Source organism: Lithobates pipiens, unplaced genomic scaffold, assembly GCF_037356315.1.
Source record: "Lithobates pipiens isolate NorthernLeopardFrog02 unplaced genomic scaffold, aLitPip1_a1.2 Scaffold_13, whole genome shotgun sequence".
Taxonomy (NCBI): Eukaryota; Metazoa; Chordata; class Amphibia; order Anura; family Ranidae; genus Lithobates; species Lithobates pipiens.
Window position 1 is genome coordinate 506,038,335 of NW_027507718.1, and position 21,100 is coordinate 506,059,434.

General features: G+C 44.0%; 1 protein-coding gene across 1 annotated transcript in view; it reads left to right on the forward strand.

Moving 5' to 3' along the window:
- Positions 1-21,100, forward strand: part of DNAAF9 (dynein axonemal assembly factor 9) — a 199,675-nt gene that overhangs the window by 95,994 nt on the left and 82,581 nt on the right. Inside the window, exons 19-22 of the mRNA XM_077478035.1 lie at positions 3,626-3,676; positions 3,763-3,850; positions 9,355-9,458; positions 20,506-20,652. Of these exons, the coding sequence (XP_077334161.1) occupies positions 3,626-3,676; positions 3,763-3,850; positions 9,355-9,458; positions 20,506-20,652 (390 nt within the window). The remainder of the gene's footprint in view (positions 1-3,625; positions 3,677-3,762; positions 3,851-9,354; positions 9,459-20,505; positions 20,653-21,100) is intronic.

Here is a 21,100-nt window from a genome sequence, read left to right on the forward strand (position 1 = left end):
TAATGAGGGTGCATGGTTGGGGGCAGAAGGATCAGAGCCATACACATTAGTCCTGTCTACAATGGGATGATCTCTAAACACATCCTTCCTGCTATAAGCAAGCCGGCCTGACGAGCTCCTTTTATGGACACTTTCAGATAAACCTGAACTTATTACACGGCTTCTAAACCATCTGAAATACAGAGTGGGGGAGATTTACTAAAACTGGAGAGTGTATAATCTGGTGGAGCTCTGACCAACCAATCGGCTTCCAGGTTTTATTGTCAAAGCTTAACCACTTTCGGACCGCCGCACGCCGATGTACGTCCCTACTTTGGGGATGGATATCGTTGTTATGGCAGCAGCTAGCTGCCATAACCCCGGTGTCCTGGTACAAGATAAAAGTGGTCTCTGTGGCGGATTCGCCTCAAGGTCACTTTTATCTATGGCGAGAGAGGCCCCCCCCCCCCTCCCTTTGCGATCTGGTGACCGCTTACCAGAGCCGTCGGCAGAGGCGATCACGTCTGTCCCCTGGGCTGACATGAAGACAAGTGAGGGGAAGATGGAGGGCCCCCCCCCACCCATCTCCATGACACAACGTCATAACGTCACTTCCGCCCATAGCTCTTAAAGGGGCATTTTATTTTTTTAAATGACGATTTTTATTTTTTATTTTTATTTATTGCATTTTAGTGTAAATAGGTCTTTTTGACCCCAGATCTCATATTTTTAAGAGGACCTGTCATGCTTTTTTTCTATTACAAGTGATGTTTACATTCCTTTGTAATAGGAATTAAAGTTACAGATTTTTTTTTTTAAAACGGTGTAAAACTAAAAGGTAAAATAAATAAGAAGAAAAAAATACATTTTAAATGCGCCCCGTCCCGCCGAGCTCGCATGCAGAAGCGAATGCATACGTGAGTAGCGCCCGCATATGAATACGGTGTTTAAATCACACATGTAAGGTATTGTTGCAATCGGTAGAGTGAGAGCAATAATTCTAGCCCTAGACCTCCTCTGTAGCGCAAACATGCAACCAGTAGAATTTTTTTAAATGTCACCTATGGAGATTTTTAAGAGTAAAAGTTTGTCGCCATTCCACAAGCAGTTTTGGGTGCAGTTTTGAAGCGTGACATGTTGGGTATCAATTTACTTGGCGTAACATTATCTTTCACAATATAAAAAAAATTGGGCTAACTTTAATGTTGTCATATTTTTAAATTAAAATATAGTGTATTTTTCTCCAAATAAAGTGCGTTTGTAAGACTGCTACGCAAATACAGTGTGACAGAACTAGTTTTGCACAGAGCGGCCCCGATCCTCCTCTTCTGGGGTCCCTCAGCGGCGCTCCTGGCTCTTCTCGAGTGTTCCATTGGAGAGCCACTCTCCTTTGGGGCACTCATGCGGGCGCGCTCCCGTGTCTTGCTGCGTCTATTGATACAGACAGCAGTACTCGGCCCCGTCCCCCAGCTCCCGCATCATTGGATTTGATTGCAGTTGGAATGGAGCAGTCTCTATTATTATAATATGATTAGAGTGATCAAGTTCTTCTGAGATCGCACAAGTATTGCGTTATGAGAGGAGCCAATGAATGACAGATTGACAGAGATTGCGTTTTTCTATATGTTACTCTTTTTTCTTTTTTTTTTTTTTTTACTTTTGCCACATCGATTTACCGTTTTTTTTCATTTTTCGATATGTTTAAGGTTTTAAAATGCTTGCAATTTTTTATATTTTTCAAAATTCTCACGACACACCTGTAAATCCCACACGGCACGCAGTTTGAGCATCACTGGTGTACAGCCATAGCATCCCACATTGATCTGTACAGGCTGCTGATCATGGGGGTACACAAACAGCAGGCAAAGAAATACGCTAAATTTTGTTGGTGCACAGCCCTCTACTTTTGTGTAAATGAGCCCTTGGGGCCTATTCACATTAGCTGCTGTGTTACAGTGCAGTCGTTGGTGTACAGTTCACATTAGCTGCTGTGTTACAGTGCAGTCAGTGGTGTATAGTTCACATTAGCTTCTGTGTTACAGTGCAGTCGTTGGTGTACAGTTCACATTAGCTGCTGTGTTACAGTGCAGTCGTTGGTGTACAGTTCACATTAGCTGCTGTGTTACAGTGCAGTCAGTGGTGTATAGTTCACATTAGCTTATGTGTTACAGTGCAGTCGTTGGTGTACAGTTCACATTAGCTGCTGTGTTACAGTGCAGTCATTGGTGTACAGTTCACATTAGCTGCTGTGTTACAGTGCAGTTGTTAGTGTGCAGTTTGATGAAGTGGGATTACTGCAGTGGGGATGCGCTGATGACAGTGCATCGCACTGTTCACTTTTTTTTTTTTAAACTTTATTGAAATGTCACACAAAAAGTGTAGCTGCTGACTTTTTTAATAATCGGACACTTACCTGTCCCACGGTCCAGCGTTGTGTGTGAACAAATCCCCGCTCCTCCCCCCCTCCTCTCTGCGGCGCCGGCATTGTTACTGTGGGCGCCCAGCCGTGGCTTCACATTGTACGCTTGAGCTGCTCTGGTGCTGTGAATGGCCGGACAATCTTCTGGGACCTGTGACGTGTCCCAGAAGATTGCAGGCAGGGAGGGGGGAGAGGTGAACTTGCGGTGCTTACAGATTGTATGGCTGAATTTGCATCGCATTTAGACCAAAGTCGCACAGGACTCTTTTTTTTTTTTTTTTGGTCTGTGCTGAAATTTGGATCGCATGCAATCCGATTCATGTCGGAACTGACATTTCGCCCTGCAATATTAGAGCCAATCTGGGGGTGTCATTAACTTTGTATTGACACTCCCATATGCGTTCGCATATGGCAGTGTGAACTGCTTGCAAGGCGGGTGCAGTGCGGAAACCTGCACTGGATTCACAGGGGTTCTCGCATTGCACCAGTGTGAACCGAGCCTTACACTAGATTAAGCCCCGATGAAGGGGGTGATGTCAGGGCCCCGAAACACATTTTGGAGTAAAATTTTTTATTATTTGTATTTCTATTTCCAGTTCTATTTTTCTATATTCTGTTCTATTATGTTCTTTTCTTTTATTTACTATTCTGTTTTACTCTATTCTATTCCTCTATTTTCATTCTATTTTATGTTATTCTTGTTTTCAGATTTCGTTTAGAATTTTAGCCACATTTTGTTTTGTTATTTTGGATTAGTTACTATTGTAATTCAGATAGATAGGTTGGATTTGATGGACTTGTGTCTTTTTTTCACCTCAACTGCTATGTAACATCCAAATATTGCAATAACGAAAAATTTGTGTGAATTTTGATTTGGAACTAAACAAACCGTACATGTCTACTTTAAAGCATAGCGTAGTCCAAGAAGTTGGATATAAATGCGTTTACTGTGCCATAGACAACGGCTACAAACATGCCTCCAATATTCAAATGAGCTCACCATACATGTTCCAATCTATTTTGATTTTTGAAAATTGTGACCAATTAGGGGGCCTTCTGAACAATCCATTTAGTTTGTATCAGATCAGGCAGGCCCTCACTTTACATTGTTGTTGGTAGGTTGAAAAAAGATTGTACAGACAGATGGTAATATGTATGATCAGCTAGCTCTGTTTTAGTTGTCCGTTTTTATACCTCGCCCCAAATATCTATCTGTTTTCTTTCCAGGTTGAGGAGAATGAAGTAAAACTTTCAGAGAAAGCACTGAATTCGGTGAAGGTAAGATTATACAAAGTGAGGAGAGATGTGTATGTGGTGCCAGCTGGGCATGGCTCCCATCTAACTGATTGGTGGTTTCTTTCCAGGAACACGAATCATTCCTGGGGAGTTTCCTGTCCGGTGCGGACGAGACCTACATGTGTTCCAGCAGTCGGCACATTTCACCGGAGGAAGGTACACACCATCACAGGCTCATTGGTGCATAGTATTAACGGCATTTAGCTACGCTGAACTAAAAGGGCGAGGGCGTATCAATTGCCTAAAGTGTTACTAAACCCAGTAATATGAAAATAGTTCGTCCGCCCCCTTACAATGCCCAAAGCTTATAAATCTTCTTTTTACATTAAAATACTGCCACTTTTTGGCTGATCTGTATACCACGGTCATGTGATAAACTGCAGGGTCTGCCTGAGTGTTCAGGTAGGAGGAGATTTCCACTACAGGCTATGTGCTCATGCTGTTATGGGAGGTGGATTATCCATCAATCAAGATGTGACATCACACCCACTGTGTTCTTTTTCAGTTACTGGGCATGGAGGAGGAGGGAGGGACTGGACTGTCATTTAGGATCAGTATACATATCCACATGTGTGATGTCAGTACCATGTGACCTGAAAATCTCAAATCAACAAGGAAATATTCTCTCCAGCAATAGAGGCCAAACTGAGCATGTGCAGCAGTACTACCCTCACTGTGTCTTATCTGACCTTGCCAAGAGAGACCCTGCAGGAGGGGGGAGGATATGTCCATACAGGATCAAACATCCTTTTTACACAATACAGAGGATTAACCCCTTAAAGTGGTTGTAAACCCACTTTGAAAAAACAAACAAAAAACCAACGCCTCCATGACAAAGGCATAATGAGCTAGTATGCATAGCTAACACCTCAATGACAAAGGCATAATGAGCTAGTATGCATAGCATACTAGACTAGCTCATTATGTAATACTCGCCTGAGATTAAAGCCCTCGCTACGGTGCCCGTACACAGCACCAACCGGCGACATCACTCCCAGGTTACTTCTGGGTATCGCGGCTCCGGCGCTGTGATTGGCCAGAGCCACGATGATGTCACTCCCGAGCATGCGCACGGGAGTCGCCGATAAGGACGCACTCACTGAAGCAATGGCACATAAGTGCTGTTGCTTCAGTGCGCATGTGCCGATTACATCGGCACATACAGGGAACAGGGGATATCTCCTAAACTGTGCAGGTTTAGGAGATATCCTGGGTAGCTACAGGTAAGTCTTATTATAGTCTTACCTATAGCAAGAAGTGATCTGTAAGGGTTTACAACCACTTTAAGTTCCACAGTGAGTATACCAAGCATGCTATTCAGATTTTACTGTTGTGGATTCAGTAACGCTTTAATGCCGCGTACACACGGTCGGATTTTGCGACGGAAAATGTTTGATAGGAGCCTTTTGTTGGAAATTCTGACCGCGTGTACGCTCCATCGGACATTTTCCATCGGAATTTCCGTCACACAAAATTTGAGAGCTGGTTCTCAAATTTTCCGACAAGATCCGTTGTCGGAAATTCCGATCGTTTGTACACAATTCCGGCACACAAAGTTCCACGCATACTCGGAATCATTGGCTACTGAACTTAATTTTTCTTGGCTTGTCATACGTGTTGTACGTCACCGCGTTCTTGACGTTCGGAGTTTCCAATCAACTTTGTGTCACCGTGTGTATGCAAGACAAGTTTGAGCCAACATCCATCAGAAAAAAAAAAACATGGATTTTGTTGTCGGAATGTCCAATCGTGTGTACGCGGCATAAGAGTAAAGAGGAGTTTGGGTGTCCTCCAGGTTTATCTTTAGCTGAACTTGTGCTTATTTTTTACTCCAATGTAATGTGGGTTGCATCTTCCCAGCCCAGCAACTCATGGGAACAGAGTGTCACAGCACATTGGAGTAAAAGGCAATCGCATCAGATCAGCGTTTGGCTGGGGATGAGTTTAGAGGATTGAGCGTTTTCCTTACAACCATAAGGCTGCATTCACACCTGAGCGTAGCGTTTTCAAGTGTTTTTTGCGGCGTTTTTTACCGCGATTTGCAGCGTTTTTTACTGCGATTCGCTGCGTTTTCTAACGCGTTTTGCCGCGAATATGTGCAGGGCAAAAGGTCACCAATGTTAAAAGAAGAAAAACGCCCAAATCAGCCCGATTCGCGTGACAAAAAAGGGTCCGTAACTTGTTTGAGCTTCAGGCGACTTGGAGTGGAGATGAGAACCATCTCCATTGAGAATAATGGATTTTTTCCCCTCCAGCGTTTTGTAGCTTCAGGCGTCAAGCTACAAAACGCTCAGGTGTGAATGGGGTCTCACACAACAAGCACAGGGAAGACATGAAAATTCCATGCAGATAGTCCTTGAACCAAGAACTATAGTGCTGCATGGCAGAAGTGCTAACCACTAAGCTGCTGTGCAGCCTGGTATTTCATTTGAACATTAAACTGTTAAAATGAAGTACTAGATTACTTTACTTTAATATTTAAGGCCAGCTTTGGGTAGGAGGTGGAAACGCCACACGCTGGAGTCCATTCAGTATACAGAAAGGTGAAGTTACGGCTTAAGCCTAATCTCCTCCTGACATGTTTCATCCCATCAGAGGGGGGCCTGATCGTAGAGATTACGCCCCTCTGGGTATTTGCTAAATGATTAAACTTTCCTCTGTTCCCTTTCTCGGATGATGAAGGTTCCTAGGGCTCCTTTTTTTTTTCTAGGGGATAGGAGCTGCAGTGTCTTGAAAAAGTATTTATACCCCTTGAAATTTTCCACATTTTGTCATGTTACAATCAAAAACGTAAATGTATTTTATGTGATAGACCAACAAAAAGGGGCCCATGATTGTGAATTGGAAGGAAAATGATTTTCAATTTTTTTTTTTTTTACAAATATGTGAAAAGTGTGGCGTGTATTTGTATTATGCCCCCCTGAGTCAATACTTTGTAGAACCACCTTTCACTGCAATTACAGCTGCAAGTCTTTTTGGGGATGTCTCTACCAGCTTTCACATCTAGTGACATTTTTTCCCTATCTTGCCACAGATTCTCAATTGAATTTAGTTCTGGACTTTGACTGGGCCATTATAACACATACATATGCTTTGATCTAAACCATTCCATTGTAGCTCTGGCTGTATGTTTAGGGTCCTTGTCCTGCTGGAAGGTGAACCTCTGCCTTGGTCTCAAGTCTAACAGGTTTCCTTCTAAGATTGCCCTGTATTTGGCTTCATCCATCTTACCATAAACTCTGACCAGCTTCCCTGTCTCTGCTGAAGAAAAGCATCCCCAAAAAATGATGCTGCCACCACCATGTTTCACAGTGGGTGTATTCAGGGTGATGTGAAGTGTTTGTTTTCTGCTACACATAGCGCTTTCCCTTTAGGCCAAAAATTTCAATCTTGGTCTCATCTGACCAGAGCACCTTCTTCCACTTGTTTGCTGTGTCCCCCACATGGCTTCTCACAAACTGCAAACTGGACTCCTTATGGCTTTTTTTAAACAATGGCTTTCTTCTTGCCACTCTTCCATAAAGGGCAGATTTGTGGATTACAGGACTAATAGTTGTCCTGTGGAGAGATTCTCACACCTGATCTGTGGATCTCTGCAGCTCCTCCAGAGTTACCATGGGCCTTTTGGCTGCTTCTCTGAGTAATGCTCTCCTTGCCCCAGCCTGTCAGTTTAGGTGGACGGCCATATCTTTGTAGGTTTGCAGTTGTGCCATACTCTTTCCATTTTCAGATGATGGATTGAACAGTGCTCCGTGAGATGTTCAAAGCTTGGGATTTTTTTTTATACCCGAACTATGCTTTAAGCTTCTCCACAACTTTATCCCTGAAATGTCTGGTGTGTTCCTTGGCCTTCATGATGCTGTTTTTTACTAAGGGTCTCTAACAAACCTCTGAGGGCTTCACAGAACAACTGTATTTATACTGAGATTAAATTACACACAGGTGGACTCCATTTACTCATTAAGTGACTTCTGAAGGTAATGGTTCCGGTAGATTTTAGTTAGGGGTATCGGAGTAAAGGGGGGCTGAATACAAATGCACGCCATACTTTTTTTTTTTAATCAATAGTTTTTATTAAAGTTTACATTTTTATCAAGACAAATGACAGAAATGATGACTAAATAACAGATCAGTTACAGTATTTAGATACATAAATAATAGTATTCAAAAATAATAAAAAATATAATACAAAGAAAACCATATTAATGATCTCAATTATAATCGCCATACTTTTCACATATTTATTTACAAAACATTTTGAAAACCATTTATCAATTTTCTTCCACTTGACAATTAAGACCCCATTCACACCTGAGCGTTTTGTAGCTTGACGCCTGAAGCTACAAAACGCTGGAGGGGAAAAAATCCATTATTCTCAATGGAGATGGTTCACATCTCCACTCCAAGTCGCCTGAAGCCCTACGCCTGAAGCTCAAACAAGTTCCGGACCCTTTTTTGTCGCGCGAATCGGGCTGATTTGGGCGTTTTTCTTCTTTTAACATTGGTGACCTTTTGCCCTGCACAAATTCGCGACAAAACGCGATAAAAAAACGCTGCAAATCGTGGTAAAAACGCCGCAAATCGCGGTAAAAAAACGCCGCAAAAAACGCTTGAAACTGCTTGAAAACGCTACGCTCAGGTGTGAATGCAGCCTAAGTGCCACTTTGTGTTGGTCTAGCCCAATAAAATATATTTTTTGGTTGTAACATGACAAAATGTGGAATATTTCAAGGGGTATGAATACTTTTTTAAGGCATTGTGTGTGTGTGTGTGTGTGTGTGTGTGTGTGTATGTGTGTATATATATATATATATATATATATATATATATATATATATATATATATATATATATATATATATATAATTTATATTCATGACCACACATTCTTCCACCTAATAGTTCCAGTTTTGGCGACCGATTCCCCCAAGCTGCTTTTCATGGTGGTCTCTGATTAGTCATGTCACTGCCCAACGCCATCCCATACAATGCAGGACAAGTGACCAACTCTTTAGGATGGTAGGAGTGCCTGTCGACATTCCAGCCCTGGAGAGGAAGACCAGACCACTATCTTTTTTTTTTTTTTTTTTTCCTTACACTAGTGGATTGAACAAAAAAAAAAAGGACTCTATTCCCCCATCTACACACTCGAGGTGGTTGCAGGATTCCTTCCACTGAGCCTTTCTATTCTGACGGGGGAGACTTCCCCACCATTAGAATACACTGATCAGTGCTGCCAGCTATAGCCAGCAGTGCGGATCAAGCAGGAAAAAAAAAATGTGACGGTGGTTGTACAAAAATCGATTGGTAGATTGACTTCTATACAACCACCCTGCTCATAAATGGATCAAAATTTGCCCAGATTCAGCAGTTTCAAGCCATGTATTTCGGCTTAATCTATATTAAATTATCACACATTTAAAAAAAATAAACGCTATTTCTTTTATCAGTTTGGAGGAGGGGGGACCAATAACATTTTTACTGAAGTTGGCGGTAGATCCAGACTGCCGTACACAAGTCGCCTTCACCATAACATTAGCCACAAGGGGTGCTGCTTAGGGCATCCTGTTCTCAACATACACAGACAAGAAAGTGAATGTATTAATATGTGTTTCTTTTCTATTATTAAACATTAATACTATATTTGTGTCTTTTCTCAGGTAAACTGTTCTTTTTTTCACACGGTGTCCTATTTGTTCACCCCACCTATGGCAGTGTTAGCATACCGAGGAGTCACATAACGTCGGTCAAGTTCTACGCTGGCGTAAGTATATTTCTGAGTTTTATTCTCCCAATGTAAGAAGTAACAGTAATTACTTTTTTTATTTTTTTACCTCCTCTTTTGGAAGTTGTTTATTGAAAGTGGTGTATGTTGTCTCTGGGCTATTGCTTTCATAATCCAGTTGAAAGAATTGCTTCTTTTATTTATTTATTTATTTTTTTTTAATTTTATTTCCATTTTTTATTATTTTCAATACTTTTAGAATTAATGCTCTCAGATGCCCTTCAGTTGAGCAATCTAATCACACAGCTGCAAAAGGAAGTTCATACTACATGCAGTCTAGTGCGTGTTTTTATTTTTCTGCCTCAAAAACACATGGAAAATAGGTTATTTGTTTTTCATTGGCCTAGTTGAGGGATATGCAATTAGCGGACCTCCAGCTATTGCAGAACTACAAGTCCCATGAGGCATAGCAAGACTGACAGCCACAAGCATGACACCCAGAGGCAGATGCATGATGGGACTTGTAGTTTTGCAACAGCTGGAGGTCCGCTAATTGCATATCCCTGGCCTAGTTCATACCAGTGTGGTCAGTTCCAGGGCGTTCTAGCTCCAGAAAAAAAAGTAGAACATGCTGCATTTTTCCTGTACTGGACTGCACTGGAACGCAGTAAAATGCATCAAAAAAGCACCAGACCCCAGTAGAGTGAAAAAAAAAGGCATCCGGAAATGCATCAAAAATGCACCGAAACTAGGGTTGCCACTTCATCCCTTTAAACCCAAACACATCTTAATTACACGGGTTCTGTAGGTGATTAAAGTGGTAATTAAACTCACTTGGTGCCTTATCTGCATTAAATTAGCCTCAGAATCTGTGACAGAGAAAATTGAGTACTGTACCTCAGAATCTGTGTAATTCATATGTGTTTGGGTTTAAAACGATGAGGTGGCAACCCTAACTAGAACACGCCAAAAACGCACATGCAAAAATGCATATGGAACGGATCTGTGGTTGGCCATAGATGGATAGTTTTCGGGCTGATTGAAAAAAACTAAAAGGATTTCCCTGTCCACAGAAGCGCACTTTAGTTCGGTTAGGGCTCATTCACACTAGCAGTTAGGGGGGTAAAACCTCATGAATGAGCTGCACTTTTACTGCTCCTTGCATCAGGATTCCCGTCAAAGCCCCACGTATATCAGGGTCCCCGCCAGGGAACCCCTTACATCAGGATCTCCTTCGGAACCCCCTTACATCAGGGTCCCAGTCAGGGCCCCCGGTACATTAGCACCCACCTTAGGAGTCCTCCTTAACATCAGGCTCTCCATCAGAGCTCCCCTTACATTAGCGTCCACCTTAGGACTCTTCCTTTATAGCAGTGCTCCCCTTACATCTGAGTCCCCCTTAGGAGCGGGCTGACAACACAGAGCATTTTTGTGGACTTAGTGGTGTCAGCCCTACCCAGTTATCTTTTGCTAAACTACTATGTAATGCACAGATATGACAAAACGCTTTCAATTTCATATTTAATGGTCCAGAAGGGAGCAAAAAGAAGAAATCCATTGTTGGGATACACTTTAATTGGGGGGTCACATCTAGAGGTCGACCGATATATCGGCCGATATTTGCCATTTTTTAATTAATTGGCATTGGCTGATTGAGCTGATAAAAAGGCCGATTAGAACTACAGCAGGACCTGCAAATGACTTCTGTAAGGCCTCTTTCACACGGGGCGGATCAGTAAGGATCCGCCCAGTGAAGATCCGCTTGCTCAGCGGGGATCGCTCCGTTGTTCCCGCTGAGCTGGCTGCGGACAGGGCGGTCTCCGCACACTGTGCAGGGACCGCCCTGTCAGCTCTCCATTCTCCTCTATGGGGATCGGATGAGCACAGACCGTCTGTCCGTGTTCGTCCGATCCGCTCTGCAGACGGATAGAAAAATAGGATTTTCCTCCGTCTGCAGAATCGGACTGTTGCGGAGGTGGACGAAATCTGCTCATCCGCAGACACCCGCTATCCCATAGGGATGAATGTATGTCCGTATTTCATCCGCAAATGGATGGATGAAATACGGACATACCATCCGCATGTGTGAAAGGGGCCTTATAGAAGTCAATGCAAGTTGCCAGAGTCTTCAGAGAAGTGACTTGTCTCCTCTCTGGGCAGTCTGCCAAGAAAAGTAAGAAAGAGTAAGGCTTCATGCACACGAGACGCAGATGCAAACGCTGCTGGACACATGTTGAAACCGGCGTTTAGAAACACGCGTTTTGCCGCGATTTTTACCGCGATTTAGCGGCGTTTTACCGCGTTTGCGTCTAGAAGTGTTAGTTAAGCTAACATCAGAGACCCCCCCAGCTCAAAAAAACTGTATTATTAACTATTTCAGCAATTTGTGAGACCAGAGTGAGTAGCAGCAGCTGTGAGAGCTGCAGTGTACTTGTATTTAGCGTGTCACTTGCCACGGCACCTGCCATAAGTTGTGGATTGTCCACTTGCCACGTCACTTGCCACGTCATCTGCCACAAGTTGTGGATTGTCCAACTGCCACGTCACCTGCCACAAGTTGTGGATTGTCCACTTGCCACGTGACTTGCCACATCACCTGCCACGTCACTTGCCACGTCACCTGCCACAAGTTTTGGATTGTCCACTTGCCACGTCACTTGCCACGTCACTTGCCACAAGTTGGGGATTGTCCACTTGCCACATCACCTGCCACGTCACCTGCCACAAGTTGTGGATTGTCCACTTGCCACGTCACTTGCCACATTACCTGCCACGTCACTTGCCACGAGATGTGGATTGTCCACTTTCCACGTCATCTGCCATGCCACCTGCCACAAGCTGTGGATTGTCCACTTGCCACGTCACCAGCCACATCACCTGCCACAAGTTGTGGATTGTCCACTTGCCACGTCACTTGCCACATCACCTGCCACGTCACTTGCCACGTCACCTGCCACAAGTTGTGGATTGTCCACTTGCCACGTCACCTGCCACAAGTTGTGGATTGTCCACTTGCCACGTCACTTGCCACGTCACCTGCCACAAGTTGGGGATTGTCCACATCACCTGCCACGTCACTTGCCACATCACCTGCCACAAGTTGTGGATTGTCCACTTGCCACGTCACTTGCCACATCACCTGCCACGTCACTTGCCACAAGATGTGGATTGTCCACTTTCCATGTCACCTGCCATGCCACCTGCCACAAGTTGTGGATTGTCCACTTGCCACGTCACCAGCCACATCACCTGCCACAAGTTGTGGATTTCCACTTGCCACGTGACTTGCCACATCACCTGCCACATCACTTGCCACGTCACCTGTCACAAGTTGTGGATTGTCCACTTGCCACATCACTTGCCACCTGCCATGTCACTTGCCACAAGCTGTGGATTGTCCACTTGCCACGTCACCTGCCACGTCACTTGCCACGTCACCTGCCACAAGTTTTGGATTGTCCACTTGCCACGTCACTTGCCACGTCAGCTGCCACGTCACTTGCCACAAGATGTGGATTGTCCACTTGTCACATCACCTGCCACATCACCTGCCACGTCACCTGCCCCAAGTTGTGGATTGTCCACCTGCCACGTCACTTGCCACAAGATGTGGATTGTCCACTTTCCATGTCACCTGCCATGCCACCTGCCACAAGTTGTGGATTGTCCACTTGCCACGTCACCAGCCACATCACCTGCCACAAGTTGTGGATTGTCCACTTGCCACACCACTTTCCACGTCACCTGCCACGTGACCTGCCACAAGATGTGGATTGTCCACTTGCCACGTCACCAGCCACATCACCTGCCACAAGTTGTGGATTGTCCACTTGCCACATCACTTTCCACGTCACCTGCCACAAGTTGTGGATTGTCCACTTGCCACGTCCCTTGCCACGTCCCCTGCCACGTCACCTGCCACAAGTGGATTGTCCACTTGCCACATCACCTGCCACAAGTTGTGGATTGTCCACTTGCCACATCACCTGCCACAAGTTGTGGATTGTCCACTTGCCACGTCACCTGACACAAGTTGTGGATTGTCCACTCGCCACGTCACTTGCCACATCCCCTGCCACAAGTGGATTGTCCACTTGCCACGTCACTTGCCACGTCCCCTGCCACAAGTGGATTGTCCACTTGCCACGTCACTTGCCACAAGTTATGGATTGTCCACTTGCCACGTCACATGCCAGTCACCTGCCACAAGTTGTTGATTTTCCACTTGCCGCGTCACCTGCCAGGTCACTTGCCGCGTCACCTGCCAGGTCACTTGCCGAGTCACCTGCCAGGTCACTTGCCGAGTCACCTGCCAGGTCACTTGCCACGTCACCTGCCACAAGTTGTGGATTGTCCACTTTCCACGTCACTTGCCACTTCACCTGCCACGTCACTTGCCACAAGTTGTGGATTGTCCACTTGCCACATCATTTGCCACCTGCCATGTCACTTGCCACAAGTTGTGGATTGTCCACTTGCAATTGCAATTGTTTAAAATATTTTTCTAATGGTTTTTCATCATTTGCAATCATTTTTGAGATTTTTAATGTAAAAAAAAAGGTCACCTTTAAAAACGCATATAAACCTAAACGCGGTAGCGGCGGTTTGCCGCGTTTTACCGCGTTTTGCGTCTGAAACGTGGAAATTTTTGCTTCTGAACGCATTTTTTTGCTTCTGGAAAAACGAGATTAAACGCAACTGCATAAAAACGGAAAAAAACGAGACTGTGTGCATGGACACATAGGATAACATTGAATGAGTTCAGGAGCAGTTGAAAAAACTGTCCAACTGCATCTGAACGCGCGTTTAACTGCGTCTCGTGTGCATGAGGCCTTAAGAGATACAATGTTTACACTTATGAATGAACTGAACTCAGTGTGTAGAGTTCTCAGTTTAACCATTTAAAGACTAAATCTTTTCTGACACTTGTTGCTTACAAGTAAAAATCCTGTATTTTCTGCCAGAAAATCACTTAGAACCCCCAAAAATGATATATATTTTTTTAGCAGAGATCCTAGGGAATAAAATAGCGGTTGTTGCAATATTTTATGTCACACGGCATTTGCGCAGAGGTCTTTCAAACGCATTTTTTTTTTTGGTAAAAAATACACTAATGATTTAAAAAAAAAAACTAAAACAGTAGTTAGCCCAATTTTTTTAAATTTTTTTTGTCCAAAAGTTTTGACTTCCTGTTTTTATTATATAGTTTTTTTTTTTGTTTTTTTTTTATCTAAATGATACATACAAGTAACTGGTGGTTTGTTTTGTTTAATAAATGTTTAAATGTAAGAAATTTTCTGTATCACTTATTAAGGCTGCTTTCACACTGAAGCGGGCAGGCGTTGATGGTAAAACGCTGCTAGTTTTAGCGGCGCTTTACCGTCATTTTAGCGGCGTTATTCGGCTGCTAGTGGGGCGCATATAACCCAGCTAGCTGCTGAGGAAGAGATTAAATGCGCCTGTGAAGCGCCTCTGCCAAATCACATTGCATGCGCTTCGGCAGTGGTGGCCATTCATATCAATGGGCAGGAGTGGTGGAGGAGCGGTATACACCACTCCAAAAGTGCTGCTTGCAGGACTTTTTTTTTTTTAACATCCTGCCAGCGCATCGCCTCAGTGTAAAAGCACTCGGGCTTTCACACAGACTTGCGGGGGAACCGTTTTGCAGGCACTTTACAGGCACTATTTTTAGCCCAAAAGTGCCCCAGTGGGAAAGGTGTCTGTTAGATTTTATGAGATGAAGGGGGGGGGGGAATAAGGAAAATAAAAAAATCAGCCTTGCATATCGGCCCACAAAAATCGGCATTGTATATCGGCCATCGGCTGCCGTGATTTCTAAATATCGGCATCGGCCAGAGAAAAACCCATATCAGTCGACCTCTAGTCACATCTGCCAGGTTTACTTGGTGACATCTTCCTGACGTATTTTCATGGTTTGGTTCTATCTCTGCCATTCCCGAAACTGCATCTGCGCTTTCATCTTTCTAAAGTTTTCCATACACTTTTAGATGTGTTTTGTTTTTTTTTCTTTATGTGGTCTGAGAAAAATTAATCGAATAGATTAATCTATCCCTCCTGTCGTATAGTGCAGATGGAGGAATACCCGATCAATGGCGGCATCTGAATGGATGCAGCTGCTTTTTTTGGCTGACAGTTTTCCACCCTGCTCCTTCAGTTTATCTATTGAGGGATGTTAAGCGGGAGGGGACAAAGACACTGTCCACTATGGACATTTTGGCGGGTTCATCTAGAACTGGCCTAAGTTCAAACAGTGTATGGCTGACTTTAGAAGGGCGTTATAACTCTCGGAGTGGGGTTGTGTTTGGTTTGGGGGTCCTCTAACTTGGTGTCCATCCTGTTAAGGGCACCAATAGCACTCCAGGGATTTTCTGTGTAGCCAGGAGGGGTTATAACTCATGGAGTGGGGGTCCTCTAACTTGGTGTCCATCCTACTAAAGGCACTAATGCAACTCTGGGCTTTGTGTGTACCCAGAAGTGCTTAAACCTCATGGGTTCTGTGGTTGTTGGGTTCCTCTAGTTTGGCGTTTATCCTGCTAAGGGCACCAATCGCACTGCATGAGTTTTCTGTGTACCCAAAAGGGGTTATAACTCATAGGTTGGGGTATTATGGATCCTCTAATTTGCCATAAATTTTGCTAAGGGCACCAATAGTATGCCAGGGGTCTTATGCATACCCAAAAGGAATTATTACTTGTGGGGTGTGGTGGTGGAGGGTTGGGGGACCTCTGTTTATCCTGGTAAGGGCACCAGTAGCACTCCAGGGTTTTTCTGTGTACCCAGAAGGGGTTAAAACTCATGGGGTGAGTTGGAGGGTTGTGAGTCCTCTAACTTGGTGTCCATCCTACTAAGGGCCCCAATAGCTCTTCAGGGGTTTTCTGTGTACTGAGAAGGGGGTATAACTTGTGGGGTGGGGGTCCACTAACTTGGGGTCCATCCTGCTAAGGGCACCAATAGCACTTCAGGGGTTTTCTGTGTACCCAGAAGGGGTTATAACTCATGGGGTGGGGGTTCTCTAACTTGGTGTCCATCCTGCTAAGGGCATCAATAGCATTACAGGGTTTTCTGTGTAACCGGAAGAGGTTTTAACTCATGGGTTGGGGAGTTGGGAGTCCTCTAAGTTTGGTTTCCATCCTGCTAAGGGCACCAATAGCATGGCAGGGGTCGTCTGTGTACCCAGAAGGAATTATTACTTGTGTGGTGGGTGTTGGGGGTCCTCTAACTTGGCGCTTATTCTGTTCCTGGCACTGATGGCATTCCAGAGGTTTTCTGTGTAGCCAGAATTTTCCGCCCTGCTCCTTTAATTTATCATTTGATGGATTTAAAGCGGAAGGGGATCAACAAAAGACCATTCACTAAGCAAAATTTGTCTGGTTCATCTGGAACCAACCCTAGCTGAACAGTGTTGGCAGCTTTAGAAGGGGTTGCAACTCTTGAGGGGAGTGTTTGGTTTTTACACGTGTCCTCTAACTTGGCATCCATCCTGCTAAGCCAGTGTAACCCTATGGGTTTTCTGTGTACCCAGAAGGGGTTATAATAACTCATGGGATTGGGGGTCCTCTAGCTTGGCATCCATTCTGCTAAGGGCACCAACAGCACTCTGAGTCTCCTGTGTACCCATATGAGCACACAGGGAAAGTGATGGTACAAGAGTTATCACATTCCTCTTTTTTTTCATTATTTGAAGAGTAGTGTCCTTGTTCTATCTATCCTTTTATTTGGAGCTGTGTACGGCTTGATTTAAAGCCGCCATTCTGATCCATCATAGGAAAAGGTTATTTACCGAAAAAAGAGACGTAACAATAGCAAGGCACATGTTTTATCTTTTGTGTTGTGTACTGCTCAATATATTCTCATCGTTATTTTATCTTTTCTTCTGCGCCGAGCACTGACCTTCCGCCTATTGTCACCGCTTTTTGCTGGAGCCAATTACAGGCTGGGAGAAGCGATCGCTGTAGACATGAACTCCCTGCTAGATAAAAATATACAGCAAGAGAAGCGGGAAAGGAAATCTAGATAAAGGACATCCAATTGTACAGCTCTACCTCCATTCATCATTCGTGTTTTGCTGTGGACATGACAGACACGTCTCTACGTTTCTTTCCACAGATGTTGTCGGAGTATTTGTAAAGAGGGATCTTTTCTGTTTTCTTTTATTCTTTTGTGTGGCAGCTATGTACTGCTCTGCAGCTCTATACAGAGGGCTTTGAAAGTATTCCAGTTGTATCTGTCCCTGCACCCATCAAACAATCCTATATTGGATGAAAATGTGTCAAGGGTATTTATTTATACCGCAGCTCTAATCCTAGGTCTGGGGGGGGGGGAAACACACTTTCAATGGCTGACGATGGCATCCCTTGCCCTGCCACCTTCCTTCCTGCAGCCTCCTGGGTCATGTCACATGTCCCAAAGGTTGGAGGATGGTTCACAAAGCATTGCACAAGATCACGCACATACAGTGGAAAGCTAGGTAGGGTTCCTCAGGAAGCTATAGCCGGCTCTCCTTATCCAAGATGTTGGCTCTAGTGACCCCCAGCAGCAAAAAGAATCGGCTGTGGGAAGACGGCAATGGACCCTGATCTTTAAAGGTCAACAGCTACAGGATTTCATAAAGTCAAGCTGAAGTTCCTCTTGAAAGTGTTTTTTTAAACCCACAACAGTAAAATCAGTCTATATATGAAGTAACGAATGCTTGTTGTACTCACTGTGGAACCTAATGGGTTAAAGTGGTTGTAAACCCTTGCAAACCACTTTGTCCTACAGGTAAGCCTAGATTAAGGCTTACCTGTAGGTCCAAGAAATATCTCCCAAACCTACACGGCTTAGGAGATATTTGCCCGAAGACGGGCACCGCTGTCTACGGCGCATGCGCCGTAGACAGCAGCGCACAGGCGCACTGAGCGTGGCATCCTCGATGACAAGGATGCCGCGCGACTCGGCTCCCGTGCGCATGCGCGGGAGTGACGTCATCGCGGCTTCACCGAATGACAGCGGTGGAGCTGCGAGACCCCACCGAGAAGATGGACTACAGGGGACAGCGGTGACTTCGCTGGCTCCTGTGTCAGGTAAGTGACACATAATGGGCTACTATGCGATGCATAGTAGTCCATTATGCTTTGCCTTTGCAGGGAATGAAAGAGGAAGTAAACTCATCAGGGTTTACTTCCTCTTAAATCCTCTGCATTGTGTAAAAAGGCTGTTTGATCCTGCTTTCTCTGATCCTCCCCTAATTCCATGGTCCCCAATCCATCGCCTGATGGAACAGAGCCTTGGGGGCAGGATGCACATGCTCAGTTTGTCGTGTATCGCTACAAAGGTTTTTTTCTTTTTCTTGGGAGAGTGCATGTGATCGGCACAGGGCCAATCAGCACTATATATTTTTGGGGGATATTATAGCAAAAAGTCAAAAATATTGTGTTTTTTAAATTTTTTTCAAAATTGTCGCTCTTTTTTTTGTTTATAGCGTAAAAAATGCAGAGATGATGCTACCAAAAGAAAGCTCTATTTGTGGGAAAAAAAGGACTTCAATTTTGTTTGTGTGCAACGTCGCACAACCGCGCAATTGTCAGTTAAAGCGACGCAGTGCTGAATCGCAAAAAGTGCTCTGGTCAGGAAGGGGGTGAAATCTTCAGGGGCTGAAGCAGTTAAGGAACCACATCTGTTCATTTTAGGTGGGGGCCCCAGCATAGGGATACGGTTCTGACTTTGAACCACCCTGTGCATCAACTAATTATCGGTCTGCCTGGGTGTCTTTTTATACTTTTTTTGTTTCTTTCTATAAGTTTTTAAGGAGAGAAAGCATTCATACAATCTCCTAAAACATTTTGCTTTCATTAAGAAAACTGCAAACTTGTGCCCCTGTACCTGTGTTGACTAAGCAGCAGTGTAGCCCCTTGGCATGGAACCTGAAATAGGGTTGCCACCTTATCCCTTTAAACCCGAACACATATGAATTACACAGGTTCTGAGTAGAGCTGCACGATTCTGGCTAAAATGAGAATCACGATTTTTTTTTTGCTTAGCAGATAGATAGATCACGATTCTCACAGCGTAACATCGTTCACATTAAAACAAAAAAATTGGGCTAACTTTACTTTTTTTTTTTTCATTGAAGTGTATTTTTTTCCCAAAAAAATGCATTTGAAAGACCGCTGGGCAAATACAGTGTGACATAAAATATTCCAACAATTGCCATTTTATTCCCTAGGGTCTCTGCTAAAATATGTATAATGTTTGGGGGTTCCAAGTAATTTTCTAGCATAAAATATTGATTTTAATTTAAGAAACAAATGTCCGAAAAAGATTTAGACTTTAAGTGGTTAAACTTCCTGCATTTACACTTTGTTAAAAACTTGGCAGACTGCCTGGATTTTTTTTCACACACAGAAGTTGATCCCTTTGATCTAAGAAGAGAAGAGTTAGTTACAATGTTTCATTTTAAAAACTTGGCAGACTGCCTGGATGTTTTCTTTTGACAGCTGAGTGAGTAGATAAATCTCTCCACTTGTTATATGAAAGAATCAGCAAACTTTAAAATAGAGATCATCAGAGGGGTTGAATAGAGATGACGATTTTTTAACGATTAATTGTGCAACTCTAGTTCTGACGCTAATTTAATGCAGATAAGGCATCAAGTGAGTTTAATTACCAGCTTAATCAGCCACAGAACCTGTGTAATTCATATTTGTTCAGGTTTAAAGGGATGAGGTGGCAACTCGAACCTGAATCCTAGTGACGATCACTGTAGTATCAGTAGCTACAGTGATTTCCAGTTTCCATGGGGATCCTAGTGATGTGGCACATATATATATATTTGCATTGGTCCAAGCTGCACCAATGTAACTATGTAAAAATTGCAATAATGGAACTCTATTCAAAGTGCTATGTACCAATTTTAGTTCAGGAGACACTTCTTTTAGTAGCTGACAAATCTCACTATTCAAAGCCCCCAGTCCACCGATCTTGGAATCTCCCTGGGGTGTTCTTTTGTTTCAGATGTTGTGTTATAATCATGACCCTGTGGTTGTCAGTTTTTTTTTATTAATAACGTTATTTTCTTTGTTTGCAGGATTCGAACAGTGTGGTCGCCATTTTGCTAATCGAGTATAAAAGCTCCCTCCTCCCTCACCTGCCTATTCATTTCAGTCCTCCCGGCAGCTTTGTCACATTTGCACTTTTCCCCAAATCCAAGAGTTACCGGGTTTTCTACTCCCAGGTGAGATCAACACAAAGTGAAATGTGAAATAAAAAAAAAACAGGTGTCTGTCAAAATCAGCATCTCACAAACTCTAGTAAAAAAATCCAAAGCGCCAAAAGAATCTAACTATTGGTATGAAGAAGTGATATCATATAAATGAACAGCTGCAGTGAAGAAGGCCCCTTTCACACGGGACGGATCTGCCCCGTGATGATCCGCTTCCTCAGTGGGGATCGTTCCGTTTATCCCTGCTGAGCCGGCGGGTGACAGGGCGGTCCCAGCACACTATGCAGGGACCGCCCTGTCCGCTCTCCTCTATGGTGGATCGGATGAACACGGACCGTCTGGTCCATGTTCATCCGATCCGCTCCGCAGATGGATAGAAAAATAGGATTTTCCTCCGTCAGCGGAGATGGACAATATCGGGTGTCAGCGGATGTTCATCCGCAGACACCCGCTCTCCCAT